Source organism: Eschrichtius robustus, chromosome 2 (genome assembly GCF_028021215.1).
Source record: "Eschrichtius robustus isolate mEscRob2 chromosome 2, mEscRob2.pri, whole genome shotgun sequence".
Taxonomy (NCBI): Eukaryota; Metazoa; Chordata; class Mammalia; order Artiodactyla; family Eschrichtiidae; genus Eschrichtius; species Eschrichtius robustus.
The window spans coordinates 165,441,590-165,464,176 of NC_090825.1; the positions used below are offsets into that span (position 1 = coordinate 165,441,590).

A 22,587-nucleotide genomic window follows, 5' to 3' on the forward strand; every position below is an offset into this window, starting at 1 on the left:
ATTATTTTTTAATAATTATTTTTTGTTTTTAATTTTAATTATTTTATTTTATCTTTTTCTTTCTTTTTTTTTTCTCTCTTTTATTCTGAGCCGTGTGGATGACAGGCTCTTGGTGCTCCAGCCAGGCGTCAGGGCTGTGCCTCTGAGGTGGGAGCATCTAGTTCAGGACATTGGTCCACCAGACACCTCCCAGCTCCACGTAATATCAAACAGCGAAAATCTCCCAGAGATCTCCATCTCAATACCAAGACCCAGCTCCACTCAAGGACCAGCAGGCTACAGTGCTGGACACCCTATGCCAAACAACTAGCAAGACAGGAACACAACCCCACCCATTAGCAGAGAGGCTGCCTAAAATCATAATAAGGTCACAGACACCCCAACACACACCACCAGACATGGACCTGCCCACCAGAAAGACAAGATCCAGCCTCATCCACCATAACACAGGCACTAGTCCCCTCCACCAGGAAGCCTACACAACCCATTGAACCAACCTTAGCCACTGTGGGCAGACACCAAAAACAACGGGAACTACGAACCTGCAGCCTGCAAAAAGGAGACCCTAAACACAGTAAGTTAAGCAAAATGAGAAGACAAAGAAACACACAGCAGATGAAGGAGCAAGGTAAAAACCCACCAGGCCTACCAAATGAAGGGGAAATAGGCAGTCTACCTGAAAAAGAATTCAGAATAATGATAGTAAACATGATCCAAAATCTTGGAAATAGAATGGAGAAAATACAAGAGACTTTTAACAAGGACCTAGAAGAACTAAAGAGCAAACAATCATGAACAACACAATAAATGAAATTAAAAATGCTCTAGAAGGAATCAATAGCAGAATAACTGAGGCAGAAGAACGGATAAGTGACCTGGAAGATAAAATAGTGGAAATAACTACTGCAGAGCAGAATAAAGGAAAAAGAATGAAAAGAATTGCGGACAGTCTCAGAGACCACTGGGACAATATTAAATGCACCAACATTCGAATTATAGGGGTCCCAGAAGAAGAAGAGAAAAAGAAAGGGACTGAGAAAATATTTGAAGAGATTATAGTTGAAAATTTCCCTAAGATGGGTAAGGAAATAGTCAATCAAGTCCAGGAAGCACAGAGAGTCCCATACAGGATAAATCCAAGGAGAAACACACGAAGACACCTATTAATCAAACAATCAAAAACTAAATACAAAGAAAAAATATTAAAAGCAGCAAGGGAAAAACAACAAATAACATACAAGGCAATCGCCATAAGGTTAACAGCTGATCTTTCAGCAGAAACTCTGCAAGCCAGAAGGGAGTGGCAGGACATATTTAAAGTGATGAAAGAGAAAAACCTACAACCAATATTACTCTATCCAGCAAGGATCTCATTCAGATTTGACAGAGAAATTAAAAACTTTACAGATAATCAAAAGCTAAGAGAATTCAGCACCACCAAACCAGCTTTACAACAAATGCTAGAGGAATTTCTCTAGGCAGGAAACACAAGAGAAGGAAAAGACCTACAATAACAAACCCAAAACAATTAAGAAAACGGTAATAGGAACATACATATTGATAATTACCTTAAATGTAAATGGATTAAATGCTCCAACCAAAAGACATAGACTGGCTGAATGGATACAAAAATAAAACCCATATATATGCTGTCTACAAGGGACCCACTTCAGACCTAGGGACACAACACAGACTGAAAGTGAGGGATGGAAAAAGATATTCCATGCAAAGGGAAATCAAAAGAAAGCTGGAGTAGCAATTCTCATATCAGACAAAATAGACTTTAAAACAAAGACTATTACAAGAGACAAAGAAGGACACTACATAATGATCAAGGGATCAATCCAAGAAGAAGATATAACAATTGTAAATATTTATGCCCCCAACATAGGAGCACCTCAATACATAAGGCAAATACTAACAGCCATAAAAGGGGAAATCGACAGTAACACAATCATAGTAGGGGACTTTAACACCCCACTTTCACAAATGGACGGATCATCCAAAATGAAAAATAAATAAGGAAACACAAGCTTTAAATGACACATTAAACAAGATGGACTTAATTGATATTTATAGGACATTCCATCCAAAAACAACAGAATACACTTTCTTCTCAAGTGCTCATGGAACATTCTCCAGGATAGATCATAGCTTGGGTCACAAATCAAGCCTTGGTAAATTTAAGAAAATTAAAATCCTATCAGGTATCTTTTCTGACCACAATGCTATGAGACTAGATATCAATTACAGGAAAAAATCTGTAAAAAATACAAACACATAGAGGCTAAACAATACACTACTTAATAACCAAGAGATCACTGAAGAAATCAAAGAAGAAATCAAAAAATACCTAGAAACAAATGACAATGAAAACACGATGACCCAAAACCTATGGGATGCAGCAAAAGCAGTTCTAAGAGGGAAGTTTATAGCAATACAATCCTACCTTAAGAAACAAGAAACATCTCAAATAAACAACCTAACCTTACACCTAAAGCAATTAGAGAAAGAAGAACAAAAAAACCCCAAAGTTAGCAGAAGGAAAGAAATCATAAAGATCAGATCAGAAATAAATGAAAAAGAAATGAAACAATAACAAAGATCAATAAAACTAAAAGCTCGTTCTCTGAGAAGATAAACAAAATTTAAAAACTCGTACAACTCAATGGCAAAATCCTAAACAATCTGATTAACCATGGGAAGCATATCTGAATTTTTCCAATGAAGACATACAGAAGGTCAATGGGTACCTGAAACGATGCTAAACATCACTAGCCATCAGGTAAATGTAAATCAAAACCATGATGAAATATCACCTCACACCTGTTCGAATGGCTAATATAAAAACATAAGCACTGGGCTTCCCTGGTGGCGCAGTGGTTAAGAATCTGCCTGCCAATGCAGGGGACACGGGTTCGAGCCCTGGTCTGGGAGGATCCCATATGCCGTGGAGCAACGAAGCCCGTGAGCCACGACTGCTGAGCCTGTGCGTCTGGAGCCTGTGCTCCACAACGGGAGAGGCCACTACAGTGAGAGGCCCGCGCACCGCGATGAAGAGTGTCCCCCACTCGCCACAGCTGGAGAAAGCCCTCGCACAGAAACGAAGACCCAACACAGCCAAAAATAAATTAATTAATTAATTAATTTTAAAAAAAACAAAAAACATAAGCACTAACAAGTATTGGTGAGAATGGGTATAAAAGGAAACACTTGTGCACTCTTGGAAGGAATGTAAATTCCTGTAGTCACTATGGAAAACTATATGGAGGTTCTTCAATACATTAAAACAAAACCAGTATATGATCCAGCAATCCAATTTCTGGGTATTTCTCCAAAGGAAAAAAAAGTGCTAATTTTTTTCATTTATTCATTTTTTAAATTTTTTAAAACATTTTTATCGAAGTAGAGTTGATTTACAATATTGTGTTAGTTATAGGTGTATAGTAAAGTGAATCAGTTATACATATACATACGGCCACTCTTTAGATTCTTTTCCAATATAGGTCATTACAGAGTATCAAGTAGAGTTCCCTGTGCTGTAGAGTAGGTCCTTATTAGTTATCCATTTTACATATAGTAGTGTGTATATATCAATCCCAATCTCCCAATTTATCCCTCACCCCTCTTCCCCCTGGTAACCATAACTTTGTTTTCACCATCTGTGACTCTATTTCGTTTTGTAGAGAAGTTCATTTGTACCATTTTTTTAGATTTCACTATAAGCAATATCATATGCTATTTGTCTTTCTTTGTATTACTCAACTATATAAAAGAATGAAATAATACCATTTGTAGCAACATGGATGAACCTAGAGATTGTCATACTGAGTGAAGTAAAAAACGCTCGTTTTGAAAAGATATGTGTACCCCCATGATCACTGCAGCTTTATTTACAATGGGTAAACTGGAAAACAAACAATGTCCATAGGTAGATGAATGGATAAAGGTGTTTTATATTTATATATGTATATGTGTGTGTGTGTATATATATATAATATATATATAATATATATATGTATATATATATTATGTGTATATATATATATATAAAATTCGGCCATAAGAAAGAATGAATACCTTGCCATTTGCAACACATGAGTGGATCTTAGGGCATTTAGCTAAGTGAAGTAAGTCAGACAGAAAAAGATAAACACCATATGATCTCACTTTTATGTGGAATCTAAAAGAAAAAAACAAAAGCACAAGCATGTGGAAATAATAGAGAACAGATTAATAGTTGCCTAAGCTGGGAGGTGGGGAGTGGGCAAACATGGGTAAATGGTGTCACAAGGTACAAACTTCAGTTATAAAATGAGCAAGTCATGGGAATGTAATGTGCAGCATGGGGGTTATCATCAATAAAACTGTATCTTATGTTTTAACGTAGCCAGGAGAGGGGATCTTGAAAATACTTATCATGTGAAAAATGTGTAACTATGTATGGTGATGAATGCTAACTTGATTTATTGTGGTGATTAGTTTGTGATATACAGAAATATCAAATAACTACTGTTGTACACCTGAAACTAATATAATGTCATGTCAATTAAATTGAAGTTAAAACAACAGCGACAACAGCACAAGGGCTGGTTCAGCCAAAATGTTGGCTCAGACAAGAATCAAAAGCATTATGGACCCAGGCAAGTGCCCCAGGAATTCCTAGCCTATAGCATCACTATCAATAGGCTGGGGCTAAAGGGGTCCATGATACAGTCTACATTATCAAGAAGAGCAGTTAAGGTAGTGATGTAAAACAGAATAAAAGTCCCAAAGTGAAATTCCTCCACAATTAAATTACATAAATGGACTTATATGCCAAAAGTAATTTTATTCATATGAGTAAGACAACTCATGATTATTCTTTCAGGAAAACGAGGAAAAATTATGGGGCATGATATATATGTCATTTGAGAATAAATTATTTTTAAGCAATCCAAGTTGTCCCATGAAAGATATGGAAATTTCCAAATATTTCTGATCCAAGGTTGAGAAAACTTTGGGAATGGAATGTAGGAAAATGGACCAAAAGAAAAACTTCCTATATATCAGACAGAGCAGAAAGCTTAATAAAGTGAGTTACCAAAATTGTATAGAAGAGTTGAATTCAAAGAAATAGAAATCCCAGGAAATAAATGGGAGAAAATTCTATTCCACACTCATCAAAAAATCACAATTTCTTGTTCCAAGGCTTTGAGTCCTACAATCAAGGGCACTTCTTCACCTCCAGAACAGTTTTCCACTTTATACCTGTCATCCCATAGAATCTCTTCAGAGCCCCTTTTATGTCTTTGTTCCACAGACTGTAGATGAAGCATGGGTGTGACAACACTGTACATCACTGAGGCTACTGCTACTGAGTGTGAGCTGTGGGTAGCAGCATAGATAAGGTACACTCCTAGGAACGAACAATAAACAGGGAGGCAACTGAGAGGTGAGATGCACAGGTGGAAATGCTTTATACGTCGCATGAGCTGATGAGATTCTAGAAAGAAACAATCTTAGAGTAAGAGTAAAGGATACTAGAGGACCACCAGCCAGCAGCCCAGTAGAAAAATACAACACGATGTCATTAAGAAAAGTATCAGAACAAGCAAATTTGACCATCTGGTGGAGATCACAGAAAAAGTGGGGGATTTCCAAGTATGTATAGAAGGACAGCCACAACAACATTAAGCTTTGTAACAAGGAATTTAAGACACTCTAGATCCAGGACATCAACAACAGCAGTCCATAGAGCCAGGGGTTCATGATGACATTGTAGTGCAGGGGGTGACATATGACCAAGAACTGTTCTTCAGCCACCACAGCCTGAAGAAAGTTGTCACAACCTCTAAAGAGTGTGGAAAAATACATCTGGGTGATGCAACCTGTATAGGTTATAACATTGCTTTCTGTGTGTATATTCACAGCATCTTTGGGATAGTGGTAGCGATGAGACAGATGTCTACAAAGGACAGGTTGGACAGGAAGAAGTACATCGGTGTGTGGAGGTGGGAGTCTGAGCTGACGGCCAGGATGATGAGCAGGTTTTCAAACACAGTGATCAGGTACATGGAGAGGAAAAGCCCAAATATGAGGGGCTGAAATTCTTGTTCATTTGATAACACCAGAAGAAGAAAATTTGAAATTTGGATATCATTCCTTGGTCCCAAGTGGTGGTGGTGGTAGCTAGGAATGAAAATTTTAAATAATATGATTAAATGTTAGGAGAGTGAGCATTAGTGACATGCTACAATTACAATACTATGTGGGAAAAAAAGCAAGTATAAAAAATGGATGGGTGTGTTATTTTTACTGGGAGTTCAGGACGACCTAAAAACAAGGTGACATTTGAGCAAAGGCCTCATGCCAAACTGCGTGGAAGACAGGAGGCTATCTGGGTATGTGCTCTGCAGAGGAAAGATCCAGTGCAAAAGCCCCGAGGAAGGTGTTGTTTCAGATGTTCAAGGCTCAAAATGTAGCCAGTGTGGTGAGCAATGAGTACAGGGGGAGTGGTGAGAGATGGTGTCAGAGAGGACTGAAGAAAGAGGTTCCCTCCCTGCTGCTGCTGAGACTTTAAGACACAGGAAGTCCATTGTTCACATTCTGTTCCTTGTATTTTATTAATTTTCATTTCAAAGAATCTTGTGAATACACATAGATCCCCTCCTTATCTTCACGTGTTGGGTAACATTTTGTCCTCTATTTTTTTTTTCTGCACATATCTTTTATTTTTTCTTTTTTTAACATCTGTATTGGAGTATAATTGCTTTACATTGTTGTGTTAGTTTCTGCTGTACAACAAAGTGAATTAACGATATGTATACATATATCCCCATATCCCCTCCCTCTTGCATCTCCCTCCCACCCTCCCTATCCCACCCCTCTAGGTGGTCACAAAGCACCCAGCTGATCTCCCTGTGCTATGTGGCTGCTTCCCACTAGCTATCTATTTTACATTTGGTAGTGTATATATGTCCATGCCACTCTCTGACTTCGTCTCAGCTTACACTTCCCCCTCCCCATGTCCTCAAGTCCATCCTCTAGGTCTGCATCTTTATTCCTGTCCTTTGCCTGTGTTCTTCAGAACCTTTTTTTTTAGATTCGATATATATGTGTTAGCTTACGGTATTTGTTTTTCTCTTTCTGACTTACCTCACTCTGTTTGACAGACTCTAGGTCCATCTACCTCACTACAAATAACTCAATTTCGTTCCTTTTCATGGCTGAGTAATATTTCATTGTATATATGTGCCACATCTTCTTTATCCAGTCATCTGTCGATGGACACTTGCTTCCATGTCCTAGCTATTGTAAATAGTGCTGTAATGAACATTGTGGTACATGACTCTTTTTGAACGATGATTTTTTCTGGGTATATGCCCAGCAGTGGGATTGCTGGTCATATGACAGTTCTATTTTTAGTTTTTTAAGGAAGCTCCATACTGTTCTCCATAGTGGCTGTATCAATTTACATTCTCACCAACAGTGCAAGAGGGTTCCCTTTTCTGCACACCCTCTCCAGCATTTATTGTTTGTAGATTTTTTGATGATGGCTATTCTGACCGGTGTGAGGTGACACCTCATTGTAGTTTTGATTTGCATTTCTCTAATGATTAGTGATGTTGAGCATCCTTTCATGTGTTTGTTGGTAATCTGTATATCTTCTTTGGAGAATTGTCTAGTTAGGTCTTCTGCCCATTTTTGGATTGGGTTGTTTGTTTTTTGATATTGAGCTGCTTGTATATTTTGGAGATTAATCATTTGTCAGTTTCTTCATTTGCAAATATTTTCTCCCATTCTGAGGGTTGTCTTTTCATCTTGTTTATGATTTCCTTTGCTGTGCAAAAGCTTTTATGTTTCATTAGATCCCATTTGTTTATTTTTGTTTTTATTTCTATTTCTCTAGGAGTTGGGTCAAAAAGGATCTTGCTGTGATTTATGTCATAGAGTGTTCTGCCTAAGTTTTCCTCTAAGAGTTTTATAGTGTCTGGCTTTACATTTAGGTCTTTAATCCATTTTGAGTTTATTTTTGTGTATGATGTTAGGGAGTTCTAATTTCATTCTTTTACATGTAGCTGTCCAGTTTTCCCAGCACCACTTATTGAAGAGGCTGTCTTTTCTCCATTGTATATTCTTGCCTCCTTTGTCAAAGATAAGGTGACCATATGTGCATGGGTTTATCTCCGGGCTTTCTATCCTGTTCCATTGATCTATATTTCTGTTTTTGTGCCAGTACCATACTGTCTGATTACTGTAGCTTTGTGGTATAGTCTGAAGTCAGGGAACCTGATTCCTCCAGCTCCGTTTTTCATTATCAAGATTGCTTTGGCTATTTGGGGTCTTTTGTGTTTCCATACAAATTGTGAATTTTTTTGTTCTAGTTCTGTGAAAAATGTCATTGGTAGTTTGATAGGGATTGCTTTGAATCTGTAGATTGCTTTGGGTAATATGGTCAGTTTCATAATGTTGATTCTTCCAGTCCAACAACATGGTATATCTCTCCATCTGTTCGTATCATCTTTAATTTCAATGACACATTAAACAAGATGGACTCAATTGATATTTATAGGACATTCCATCCAAAAACAACAGAATACACTTTCTTCTCAAGTGCTCATGGAACATTCTCCAGGATAGATCATAGCTTGGGTCACAAATCAAGCCTTGGTAAATTTAAGAAAATTGAAATTGTATCAAGTATCTTTTCTGACCACAACGCTATGAGACTAGATATCAATTACAGGAAAAAATCTGTAAAAAATGCAAACACATGGAGGCAAAACAATACACTACTAAATAACCAAGAGATCACTGATGAAATCAAACAGGAAATAAAAAAATACCTAGATACAAGTGACAATGAAAACACGATGACCCAAAACCTGGGATGGGATGCAGCAAAAGCAGTTCTAAGAGGGAAGTTTATAGCAATACAGTCCTACCTCAAGAAACAAGAAACATCTCAAATAAACAACCTAACCTTACACCTAAAACAATTAGAGAAAGAAGAACAAAAAAACCCCAAAGTTAGCAGACGGAAAGAAATCATAAAGATCAGATCAGAAATAAATGAAAAAGAAATGAAGGAAACAATAGCAAAGATCAATAAAACTAAAAGCTGGTTCTTTGAGAAGATAAACAAAATTGATAAACCATTAGCCAGACTCATCAAGAAAAAAAGGGAGAAGACTCAAATTAATAGAATTAGAAATGAAAAAGGAGAAGTAACAACTGACACTGCAGAAATACAAAGGATCGTGAGAGATTACTACAAGCAACTGTAAGCTAATAAAATGGACAAGCTGGAAGAAATGGACAAATTTTTAGAAAAGTCACCTTTGTCAAATATTAGTTGACCGTATATGTTTGGGTTTATTTCTGGGTTCTCAATTACATGCCATTGGTTTATGTGTATGCTTTTATGCAAGTACCATATTGTTTTGATTACTATAGCTTTGTAGTATGGTTTGAAATCAGGAAGTGTGATGACTCCATCTCTTTTCCTCACCGCTCAGGATTTCTTTGGCTACGCAAGGATATTGGTGTTCCATACAAAATTTAGAATTGATTTTTTTCTATTTCAATGAAAAGTGCCATTGGAATTTTGATAAGGATTGTATTGGAACTATACATTCTTTGAGTAATATGAACTTTTAACAATATTAATTCTTCTGACCCATGAACATATGACTTTCACTTATTTGTGCCTTCTTCAACATCTTTAATGAACTGCCTTAAACTTTTAGGTGTACAGATGTATGAATTTATTGATTAAATTGATTCCTAAGTATATTTTCTTTCATTTTTATGCTCTTGTAATTAAGATTGTTTTCTTAATTTCTTTTCTATATTGTTCATTTTTAGTATATACAAACACAACTGATTTTTACATATTGATTTTCCTCCCTGCAACTTTCTTTGTTTATTAGTTCTAATGATTTTTGAAGAAGAATTTATTTCCTATATATAATACCATATCATCTGCAATCAAGGACAATTTTATTTATTTCTTTTCAATTTGGCTGCCTTTATTTTCTTGCCTAATTATGCTGTCTAGGACTTTCAGTACTATATTGAATAGAAGTGGTGAGAGTGGGCACTCCTGTCTTGTTTCTGATCATAAAGTAAAAGCTTTCAACATTTCAACATTTCATCATTCAGTATGATGTTAGTTGTGGACTTGTCATATACTGTCTTTTTACTGTTGAGGTACATTATTCTATACTGACTTTGGTAGAGTTGTCATAAAAAGAGGTTGAATTTTTGTCAAATGCTTTTTCTGCATCTATTGTGATGACCATATATTTACCTTTAATTCAATAACTGTTGTGTATTGCATTTATTGATTTGCCTATGTTGGACCATCCTTGTATCACAGGAATAAACCCCATGTGACTATGTGGAAAGGGGTTTCTGAGCAGGGCAGGGGCAATCATTGGTGATGCTTACACAGGCAGTACATCAGAGGCAGTCTTTATCTCAGGACCTGCTCAGGCCAAGAGGGTCCATGCCCCAGCCCATGCAGAGTGCCCCACACCAGCCTCTCTTGCTCCAGCACTGCTCCCCTCTGGGGCGAGGGTGCTGGTGCTGAGATGGAGGGACCACACACTGAAGGGGAACAGAATCAGCTCAGACCTGACCCTCAGGACTTCTTTTCTAGCAACTTGGGACCTGGCCCCATCCCTGTTAGACCAGTAATGGCCACTAAGGAAAGGTGAAGCCCTATCCCACATCTGGTTCCAGCCCTAACCCCTCCACCTCCAGCCTCACCTCCTATCAAGATGATCACTACCAGTACACCCTAAGGAAAGGCATGAATTGTGATACCTTCAAATCCAGTTCTTCCGCCAAAGCCACTGGGCACACACCAACTTTATATGGCTGCACCCACAGAATGACACCACTTCAACACTGTGAAAGGTAACCATGGCACATAGTCGCATACAGAGAGAGAAAGTTAAGCAAAATTAAAAGACAGAGAAATGTGTCTAAATTGAAAGAGCTGTGATTTATGTCAGAGTGTTCTGCTTATGTTTTCCTCTAAGAGTTTTATAGTGTCAGGCCTTACATTTAGGACTTTAATCCATTTTGAGTTTATTCTTGTGTATGGTGTTAGGGAGTGTTCTAATTTCATTCTTTTACATGTAGCTGTCCAGTTTTCCCAGCAGCACTTATTGAAGAGGCTGTCTTTTCTCCATTGTATATTCTTGCCTCCTTTATCAAAGATAAGGTGACCATATGTGTGTGGGTTTATCTCCAGGCTTTCTATCCTGTTCCATTGATCTATATTTATGTTTTTGTGCCAGAACCATACTGTCTTTATTACTGTAGCTTTGTAGTATAGTCTGAAGTCAGGGAGCCTGATTCCTCCAGCTCTGGTTTTCATGATCAAGATTGCTTTTGTTATTTGGGGTCTTTTGTGTCTCCATACAAATTGTGAAATTTTTTGTTCTAGTTCTGTGAAAAATGCCATTGGTAGTTTGAAAGGGATTGCCTTGAATCTGTAGATTGCTTTGGGTAGTATAGTCATTTTCACAATGTTGATTCTTCCAATCCAAGAACATGGTATATCTCTCCATCTGTTTGTATCATCTTTAATTTCATTCATCAGTGTCTTATAGTTTTCTGCATTCAGGTCTTTTGTCTCCTTAGGTAGGTTTATTCCTAGGTATTTTATTCTTTTTGTTGCAATGGTAAATGGGAGTGTTTCCTTAATTTCACTTTCAGATTTTTCATCACTAGTGTATATGAATGCAAGAGGTTTCTGTGCATGAATTTTGTATCCTGCTACTTTACCAAATTCATTGATTAGCTCTAGTAGTTTTCTGGTAGCATCTTTAGGATTCTGTATGTATAGTATCATGTCATCTGCAACCAGTGAGTTTTACTTCTTCTTTTCCGATTTGGATTCCTTTTATTTGTTTTTCTTCTCTTATTGCTGTGGCTAAAACTTCCAAATCTATGTTGAATAATAGTGGTGAGAGTGGGCAACCTTGTCTTGTTCCTGATCTTAGAGGAAATGGATTCAGTTTTTCACTGTTGAGAACGATGTTCGCTGTGGGTTTGTCATATATGGCCTTTATTATGTTGAGGTAAGTTCCCTCTATGCCTACTTTCTGGACAGTTTTTATCATCAGTAGGTGTTGAATTTTGTCAAAAGCTTTTTCTGCATCTATTGAGATGATCATATTGTTTTTCTCCTTCAATCTGTTAATATGGTGACCCACCTCCTAGAGAAATGGAAATAAAAACAAAAATAAACAAATGGGACCTAATGAAACTTAAAAGCTTTTTTGCACAACAAAGGAAACCCTTAACAAGATGAAAAGAAAACACTCAGAATGGGAAAAAATATTTGCAAACAAAACAAATGACAAAGGATTAATCTCCAAAATATACAAGCAGGTCATGCAGCTCAATATGAAAAAAACAACCCAATCCAAAAATGGGCAGGAGACGTAAATAGACATTTCTCCAGAGAAGATATACAGATTTCGAATAAACACATGAAAGCCTGCTCAACATCACTAATAATTAGAGAAATGCAAATCAAAACTACAATGAGGTATCACCACACACTGATCAGAATGACCATCATCAAAAAATCTACAAACACTAAATGCTGGAGTGGGTGTGAAGAAAAGGGAGCCCTCTTGCACTGTTGGTGGGAATGTAAATTGATACAGCCACTATGGAGAACAGCATGGAGGTTCCTTAAAAAACTAAAAATAGAATTACCATATGACCCATCAATCCCACTACTGGACATATATCCTGAGAAAACCGTAATTCTAAAAGAGTCTTGTACCACAATGTTCATTGCAGCACTATCTACAATAGCCAGGACATGGAAGCAACCTAAGTGTCCATCGACAGATAAATGGATAAAAAAGATGTGGCACATATATACAACGGAATATTACTCAGCCATAAAAGGAAAGGAAATTGAGTTATTTGTAGTGAGGTGGATGGACCTAGAGTCTGTCTTACAGAGTGAAGTAAGTCAGAAAGAGAAAAACAAATACCATATGCTAACACATATCTCTCCATTCTGATGAACTTAGGGGCAGGACAGAAATAAAGACAAAGACATAGAGAATGGACTTGAGGACACGGGGAAGGGGAAGAGTAAGCTGGGACAAAGTGAGAGAGTAGCTTTGTCATATTTACACTACCAAATGTAAAATAGATAGCTAGTGGGAAGCAGCTGCATAGCACAGGGAGATCAGCTCAGTGCTTTGTGACCACTTAGGGGGTGGGATAGGGAAGGTGGGAGGGAGGGAGATGCAAGAGGGCAGAGATATGGGGATATATGTATATGTATAACTGATTCACTTTGTTATACAGCAGAAACTAACACACCATTGTTAAGCAATTATACTCCAATAAAGATGTTAAAAAAAAAAAGAAGATGTGGCACATATGTACAATGGAATATTACTCAGCCATGAAAAGAAACGAAATTGAGTTATTTGCAGTGAGGTGGATGGACCTAGAGTCTGTCATACAGAGTGAAGTAAGTCAGAAAGAGAAAAACAAATACCATATGCTGACATATATATGTGGAATCTAAAAAAAAAAAATGGTTGTGAAGAACCTAAGAGCAGGACAGGAATAAAGATGCAGACGTAGAGAATGGATCTGAGGGCACAGGGAGGGGGAAGGGTAAGCTGGGACAAAGTGAGAGAGTGACACTGATATATATACACTACAAAATGTAAAATAGATAGCTAGTGGGAAGCAGTCTCATAGCACAGGGAGATCAGCTCTGTGCTTTGTGACCACCTAGAGGAGTGGGATAGGGAGGGTGGGAGGGAGATGCAAGGAGGGGATATGGGGATATATTTATATGTATAGCTGATTCACTTTGTTATACAGTGGAAAATAACACAACATTGTAAAGCAATTATACTCCAATAAAGATGTTAAAAAATAAATAAATAAATAGATTGAAAGAGCAAGAGAACAGCAGTGAAAAAACAACTAGCGAAACAAATAAACGATTTACTGATAAAAAATTCAGTGCATTAGTAATAAGATTGCTAACTAATTAGGGAAAGAATTAATGAACATAGTGATAATTTTAACACAGAACTAGAAAATACTAAAATAGTAGAACTAAAGAATACAATAACTGAAATGAAACAACTAGAAGTATTTAATAGCACACCAGGTGATACAGAAGAATGCATAAGTTATCTGGAATATAAAATAATGGAAATCACCCATACAGTCAGCAAAGTGAAAACAAATTAAAAATGAGAATAGTTTGAGGGATCTATTGGACTACACTAAGAATACCAATATTCACATAATTTGGGGGTCCCAAAAAAAGAAGAGAGAGAGAGAAGGTGGTCAAAATGTATTTGATGAAATTATGGCTGAAAACCTCCCAAACCTGAATAAGGAAGCAGATATTCAGGTACTGGAAGCAAATAGGTCTCCCCAAAAAAATGACAGCAACTGGACCTGCACCAAGATATATCAATTAAAATGGGAAAATTAAAGATATATGTTTCTAAAGGCAGCACAAGAAAACTGTTGTGTACAAGGGAGTCCCAAAAGTCTATCAGCTAATTTTTTTTTTTTTTTTTTTTTTGCAGAAACTTTGCAGGTGAGAATGGAGTGGCATGATATATTTAAAGTGCTGAGAGGGAAAAACCTGCAAACTAGGGCACTCTACGGAGCAAGATTATCATTTAGAATTGAAGGAGAGATAAAGAAATTTTCAGACAAGCAAAGACTAAATAATTTATCAATACTAAACCTACCCTAAAAAAATGATATAGGGTTTTTTTTAAGAAGGAAAGAAAAAGTCATAACAAATGGTAAGAATCTGTAAGAACGAGAAAATCTCACTGGTAAAGGCAAACATATAGAAAAGGATGAGGATCAACCACTTCAGCTAGTATGAAGATTTAAAAGGCAAAAAATAATTGCAAAATTAACTATAACTACAATAAGAAGTAAGGGAATGAACAGGGAGATGGCAAATATGACATTAAAAACACAAAATGTGGAGGAAGGGAGTAAAAATGTAGTCCTATTAGAATGTGTTTCAACTTAAAGGACAACCTGTTTTAAAAAGTAGATATAGTCATAGGTCAACATATACAAACCTCTTGGTAACCATACATCAAAAACCTACAATAGATACACAAAAACTAGGGAGAAAGGAACACAAGCGTATCGCTAAAAATCATCAAATCACAAAGGAAGAAACAAAATGAATAAGAGAAGAACTATAAAAAACAAACAGAAAGCAAGTAACAAAATGGCAATAAGTACATGCTTATCAATAATCACCTTAACTTTCAGTGGACTAAATGGTCCAATAAAAAGACATAGGGTAACTGATTGGATTAAAAAAAAAAAGACCCTTCAATATGCTGCTTTCAAGAGACTTCAGAGCTAAAGACACACACAGACTGAAAGTGAGGGGATGAAAAAAGATATTTAATGTAAACGGAAACAACAAGAAAGTGGGGATAACAATACTCATATCAGAAAAAAATAGACTTTAAACAAAGTCTATAAGAAAAGACCAAGAAGGGCATTCTCAAATGATAAAGAGATCAATATAAGAGGAGAATATTACACTTTTTAACATATATGTACTAAATACAGGAGCATCTAAATATACAACACAAATATTAACAGACATAAAGGGAGAAATTGACAATAATTGAATTATTGTAGGGGACTTTAACACCCCTCTTACATTTATGGACAGATCATCTAGGCTTAAAATCAGTACAGCGACAGAGGTCTTAAATGGAACAACAGACCATTTGACTTAATAATTATCTATGGGACACCACATCCCAAAACGGCAGAATACACAGTCTTTTCCAGTGAACATCTGTATGTCTTCCTTAGAAAAATGTCTATTGAGTGTCTTCTGCCCATTTTTATTAGGGTTGTTTGTTTTTTAATATTGAATTGATTGAATCATTTCTATTTTTGGATAACAACCCATTATTGGATATATAATTTGTAAATATCTTTTCCCATGAGTAGGTTGTCTTTTCGTTTTGTTGGTGGTTTCCTTCACTGTGCAAAGATTTTAGTTTGATGTAGTCCATTTATTTATTTTTATTTCCCTTGCCTGAGGAGATATATACAAAAATATTGCTAAGACCAGTGTCAAAGACGTATTGCCTATCTTTTTTGCAGCTTGTTGAGTAACTTCCTGACATTATCTCGAATTCTCTACTTGTCTGATCACAATCTTCCATGTCATTAAGATTGGTTTCTGGAAAACTGTCATTTTCTTTTCTTAAAACAAATTATTATAGTTGATTTACAATATTGTGTTAGTTTCTGATGTACAGCAAAATGTATCATATATATATGGATATATATATATATCTGTTCTTTTTTAGATTCTTTTCCCATATAGATCATTACAGAGTATTGAGAAGAGTTCCCTGTGCTATTATTTTCTTTCTCTGATTTCAGGTGACTGTGGTTTTCATGGGTTGCTCCTCTGCCAGTGCATTTGAGAAAAAAAAAAAAAAAATATATATATATATATATACACACACACACAAGCTGACCCTTGAACAACAAGAGGGTTAGGGCCTCCAACCCTCTGTATAGCCAAAAATCCTCCTATAACTTTAAAGTAATTTTTCTATATCTCTGGATAAACTAACCGTAATAAAAATAATATAAATTGTCTTGGTTGTTAAGTGTATTTTTTATATGAGTAATGCAACTCATGACTATTCCTTCAGGGAAACAGGAGAAAATTACTTGGGATGACACATGTCATTTGAGAAGTAACTATTATTAATAAATCTATGATCTCCATCCAAGAAATGGAATTTCCAAACATTTTTGATCCAAAGGTAGGAAAATTTAGAAGTAGAAAAAACAAAAACTGCCTATATATCAGACTGAGGATAAAGCTTAATAGAGTTACTAAAATTGTATAAAGAAGCTGAATCAAAAAAATAATAAATCCCAGGAAATAAGTAGAAGGAGCAAATTTTATTTTACAATGATCAAAGAATCACAATTTCTCGTTCCAAGGCTTTGAGTTATGCAATCAAGGGCACTTCTTCACCCCTAGTACAATTGGCCATTTTATACTTGGCATCAAATAGAATCTCTTCAGAGCCCTCTTTATGTCTTTATTTCTCAGACTGTAGATGAAGGGGTTCAGCATGGGTGTGACCACAGTGTACATCACCGAGGCTGTTGCACTTGAGAGTGAGCTGTGGGTAGCAGCAGAGCTAAGGTACACTCCTAAGGCCGTACAATAAAATAAGGAGACAACCGAGAGGTGAGACACACAGGTGGCAAATGCTTTATACTTCCCCTGAGCTGATGAGATTCCTCGTATGCAGAAAACTATTTTAGAATAAGAGTAAAGGATACAAGCAAAAGGACCAACACCCATCAGGACAGCTGCAAAATAGATCACCATGTTATTTAAAAAGTTGTCAGAATTGGAAAGTTGTACCACCTGATTCAGTTCACAGAAAAAGTGGGGGATTTGCACATCTGGACAGAAGGACAATTGCAACACCATTAAGCTGTGTAACAAGGAATACATAGCAATCATTACCCAGAATATCAGAACCAGCAGTCCACAGAACCGGGGGTTCATGATGACCATGTAGTGCAAAGGGTGGCAGATGGCCACAAAGCAGTCATAGGCCATCACTGTCAGGAGGAAGTCATCTAATTCTCCAAAGAAAATGTAAAAATACATCTGGGTGATGCAGCCTTCATAGGTTATGACTTTGCTCTGGGTCTGAATATTCCACAACATCTTTGGGATGGTGGTAGAGGTGAAACAGATGTCTACAAAGGACAGATTGGAGAGGAAAAAGTACATGGGGGTGTGGAGGTGGGAGTCTGAGCTGACAGCCAAGATAATGAGCAGGTTTCCAAACACAATGATCAGATACATGGAGAGAAAAATCCCAAATATGAGGGGCTGCAGTTTTGGTTCCTCTGAAAGTCCCAGAAGAAGAAATTCTGAAATTTGTGTATTGTTACCTGGTCCCATGGGGTAGAGGCGACTATCAGGAAAAAGGAAAATAACATGACTAATTTTCACACAAACTGGCATAACTCACATAGCTGAAATACTGCAATTTCTATTTATCCCTCAAGAAATTAATGTTAATATTTTATTTATAGGTAAGTTCTCTTTGAGGGTATAATCCATTTCATCTCTGACTAGGAATTTTTGTCCCATTCTCAGCATATTTCCAAAGAGGTCATATATTCTAGAGTTTTAATGTATTCTTTCATACATTTGAGAACTATATATTGAGTACCAACCATGTTCCCAGCACATAAAGGCAATAAGTTGAGAGTGCTAAAAAACCAATCTCCCACAATACAAGAATGGTGAAAGATGACATGCAAATAAAATATTATATAATATGTCATATGGTGATAGATGCTATGAAGAAAAGAAAACCAGGTATAAAGGAGAGAGTAGTAGGAGGTGTTATTTTGTACTGAGTGCTGGTAAAGGCAACAAACAAGGTGATAATTGAACAGATAGCTCAAGAAAGAAAAAGAAGGAGCTAGTAAGATAATAGGAGAAGTGTGTGCCTCGCAGAAGGAAAGGACATGAGGAAAATGCTTGTTCCATGTATTCAGATCCAAACAAGGAAGCCAGTGGGGCAGAGAAATAAGCAAAAGGGGGAGTAATTAGAGATGGTGTCAGAGGATGCTGAGGAAAAAGTGGCCTCCCTGCTACAGTTAAAACTTCAATACACAGAGAATCTCTCCTTCCATGTTGTTCCATGCACATGAATTGAGCTGCAAAGACTTCCTGTGAATTATATCAGATCACCTTCTTAGTTCCATCTGTTGATTGAATTCTGGCCTCTGTATTATAAGTCATCTTAATATTTGAGTCCAGGTGCCTCTACTTTAAGAACTGCTCTCACTCCACAAGGCACAGGCACAGACATACACCATGGCCTCCTGAGCTGTGTTATTACTATGCATTTCTCACCCAGATCCACCCTCCTTAGGCCATAAGTGATTGCAACTCAAGCTGGTCAGATCAGATTATCCTTCTCCTCAAGAATGTATAAATGGTCCCCAGAAATTCCAGTTCATAAGCTTCCCATGGAACAATAAACTTGGGGTTTCTTTTTGGTATGGCCACTTTCTGTTCCATATTTAAAGAACTATAAAAAGCATGAGAGAGAGGGAAAGAGAGAGAGAGAGAGAGGGATGGAGAGGAATGAAATGGACATTAAGGGGAAAAATATCCAACAAACTCAAATGGCCCCTGAGACAATGCAATGAAGAAAAGCTTCCTTGGTTAGTCAACATTCCAACTCCAGTGACATCTCCTTGATGCACAGGAAAAATAATTTTAAAATATCTTTTTGCCAAGGACATAAACAGTGATATCTTTATGATGTGAAACACCTTACAGTTTGAATAGCCCAAGAGGAAAATAAGCAAAGGGAATAAACTAACAATTCAAAACCATCAATTTACAAAATACAACAAAAGTTGCATATGTTTTATAGGAAGCAGTAGAAGACTTCATTTTCCTGAGGCTTTTCCCTATTTGTTCACTCCTGTTAATAAATAAGATGCTTAGACTTACTGTCCTCTTTTACTGGAAGCATTTTATGCCTGCCATTCCTTCTTCTAATTGAGCTTCCATTAATACCGTTTAATTGTCAACACTGACACTTGCATTTCCAAGTGCAATGTTCACTTTATTTTTAGACCATAAATAAATACATTAATTTAGGAAAGCCAGCAAACAACCACAGTGATCTCTGGCATCTGGGCTATGCTAGATTGGCTCTCAGGTGACCTCAGATACAAGTTCTTGGCTTCCATCCTATCTGATTCTCTCCTGTGGTGTCTGTGGAGCTCTCAGACTCACCTGCATGCAGATTCATAGAGGAAGCTTTCCCTGTAGATGTCAAAATTCCCCCCTAAATGACTGATGATGCAGACAGAAGTTTTGTCCTCAAATAAGACAACAGGAAGAAATACAATCAAGCATTGATCTCCCAGCCAGATTTAGGACTGCAAAAGCAAGGACCATGTCTTGTCCAACCAAAGTTGCACAGGCTGAGGGATGGCAGCAGAGGTGATATTTAGAGCTTCATATTTCAGCTTATTAGGCATGTTTTCCTCTTGTTACTCCAATGACTAAGTGCATGATTTCCCTTGGAGACACTGGTCTGGGCAGAATGGAACTTTTTTCTGCTGATTCTTTGTTCCTAGGAGACTATATTATAAGTTAGGTGAGTTCAGTTTTTATTACTTCTTCTCCATTAACTCTCCTGATTCCAAAGTGCTAAGCCTCCCAGACTGCCTCATCAACTGAGTTCAAATTTTCTCTAAAGTGTAATATTGAGGATTTGTCTTGAGTAGGTCACGTGGGTTTTCAAAGCTTTCATTCGTGGTGGGGACACAACCTCTGAAGTCTCTAAAACTTACTATTCCCCTCTTCAAAAACAGGGGTAACTTTGCTCCTGTAATATAAAATCTTGGGCATTATATTCCCTGGATTCATGATATTTTTCCCAGGACGATTAGGAATGTTCTACTTATATCAGAAGTAAAGAGCTGTCCTTTTGTCTCTCATCATAAAATGTTTGTAACTATAAGAGACATATTTAGATATTGTTATGCCCCATAAACTAGCTTAGCATATTACAGAAGTTGTCAAATTTAGTTTTAAAAGCAGTGCATTCTATGAGGTAGTACTTTTATAAACTCCTTTCTCCATTGTAGGAATGGGACTCAGAAGGATTTAATGTTCTGCTTAAAGGTATAAACCAAGTGAGGGATGGAGTCTGATTAGAATATCTCAGTTCTGGAACTCTGGGGCAGTGATTCTCAACCAGAGATGATTTAGCCCCTAGGGTTATTTGGCAATATCTGTAGGGATGTTACTAATCTCCTATAAACCACAGAACAGCACACAACACAAATACTCTCCTCCAAAAGTCATCATTACGATGGTGAGAAACTATTCTAGACCAGAACATCTATAAATTCACTGTGCATACAAATCACCACGGTTTGTAGTTGAAATGCAAATTCTGATTCATCAGGTCTCTGTTGGGTCCAGGGACTGCATTTCTAACAAGTTCCCAGGTGTAGTTGATGCTGCAGATCTTGGTCTGTGTATCACATTTGAGTAGCAAGGCTGTGGTCCTGTCTTTGAGTCAGGTATACACAGGTTTAGTCTTCTCCACCAAGAATCTTTTATGCGTGTGAACTTGAAAGAAATGTTTTTCACTCACTTTATAGGTGATTACACATAATGTATCACTATAATCCCAACAAACATTCCTTCACCCTAATGAAAATAGGAACCTTTCACATGGACACCAAAACCCATACATCAATGAATACATATAGAGCATGAAAATGAAATATTTTGCCTAGTAATACAAAGTGTAGTTTAAATTTTCATCTTATTTATGTTTTTCCCTAACTCAAAAGCCATGTTAATTGTATGTATTCAAATCTGTGTTTCTGTGTAGACTCCACTTGGAAACCTGTAGTTGATTATCATTTGTCAGTGACTAGGGTAGTCACTGCAGACACAGCTGAGTAAGAGAACATTATCCTAAAGCGAAGAATAAAACTGAATAACCACCTGTAAAACAAACTATAGGTTAAAGTCTCCATTTGCAAGAAGAGCAGTTAAGGCAGTGATTTACAAAGGAATGGTGTATACAAAATCAAAAACTGTAGTCTTAGTTTTCCTCTATTATAAGGTTATATAAAATGCCTTGGCTAGTAAGTGTAGTTTTGCTTTTGCACGGTAGTTTTATTACTTACGACAATTCTTTCAGTGGCACAAGAGAAAAATTATTTGGGATGATATATATCATTTGAGAAAAAATTATTCTTAAGAAATCCATGTTGCCCCATGATGTAAATGGGAATTGTAAATATTTTGAATCAAGTTTGGGAAAAAATTTGAGAAGGTAGAAAATGGACAAAGGGGGAAATTGTTTATAAATCAGGGAAGGAAACTTATAAATGTGAGTTGCTTCAATGTTACAAAGAAGTAGAGTCAAAGAAGTGAAAATTTCAGGAAATAGAGAGAGGGAGCAAGTTTTACTTCCACACTCTGATCAAAGAATATCAAATTCCGGCTCAAATGCTTTGCACCCTTCAAAAATGGGGATTCTTTAACCCTGTGACAGTTGGTCCTTTTATAGCTGCCATCCCAAAGAATCTTTTCAGAGACCTCTTTATGCCTTTTTACCTTAGACTGTAGATGAAGGGGTTCAGCATGGGTGTGACCATGGTGAACATCATAGAGGCTGTTGCACTTGACTGTGAGGAGAAGGGCTTGAGTAGTAGCAGAGCTGAGGTACACTCAAAGCCCATAAAATAAAATAAGGATACAAGTGAGAGGTGAGATGCACAGGTGGAAAACGCTGTTGTCCAAATATACTAAGAGTAGGTAAATGTATACCTGTTTGATGGAGACTTCATAGGTCATGACTTTGCCTTCTTTGGGATGGTGGTGAAGGTGAAATATATCTAAAAAGAACAGATTGGAGAAGAATTACACAGATGTGTGGAGGTGGGAGTCTAAGATGGTGGCCAGGATGATGAGCAGGTTTT

The 22,587-nt window shown here is 36.9% G+C and overlaps 1 protein-coding gene and 1 pseudogene across 1 annotated transcript; both read right to left on the bottom strand.

Moving 5' to 3' along the window:
• Positions 1-5,206: 5,206 nt before the first annotated feature.
• LOC137758718 (olfactory receptor 7A10-like) lies at positions 5,207-6,149 on the bottom strand (annotated as a pseudogene).
• A 10,889-nt stretch (positions 6,150-17,038) lies between these two features.
• Positions 17,039-18,007, bottom strand: LOC137758720 (olfactory receptor-like protein OLF4). The gene has a single exon (XM_068534712.1). It carries the CDS (start codon positions 18,005-18,007, stop codon positions 17,039-17,041), a length of 969 nt encoding a protein of 322 aa, XP_068390813.1.
• Between the last annotated feature and the right edge of the window lie 4,580 nt (positions 18,008-22,587).

What these genes read in the sequence shown, in the direction of transcription:
- LOC137758720 (XM_068534712.1), bottom strand. Translation starts at nt 18,007, where the DNA reads ATGGGACCAGGTAACAATACACAAATTTCAGAATTTCTTCTTCTGGGA.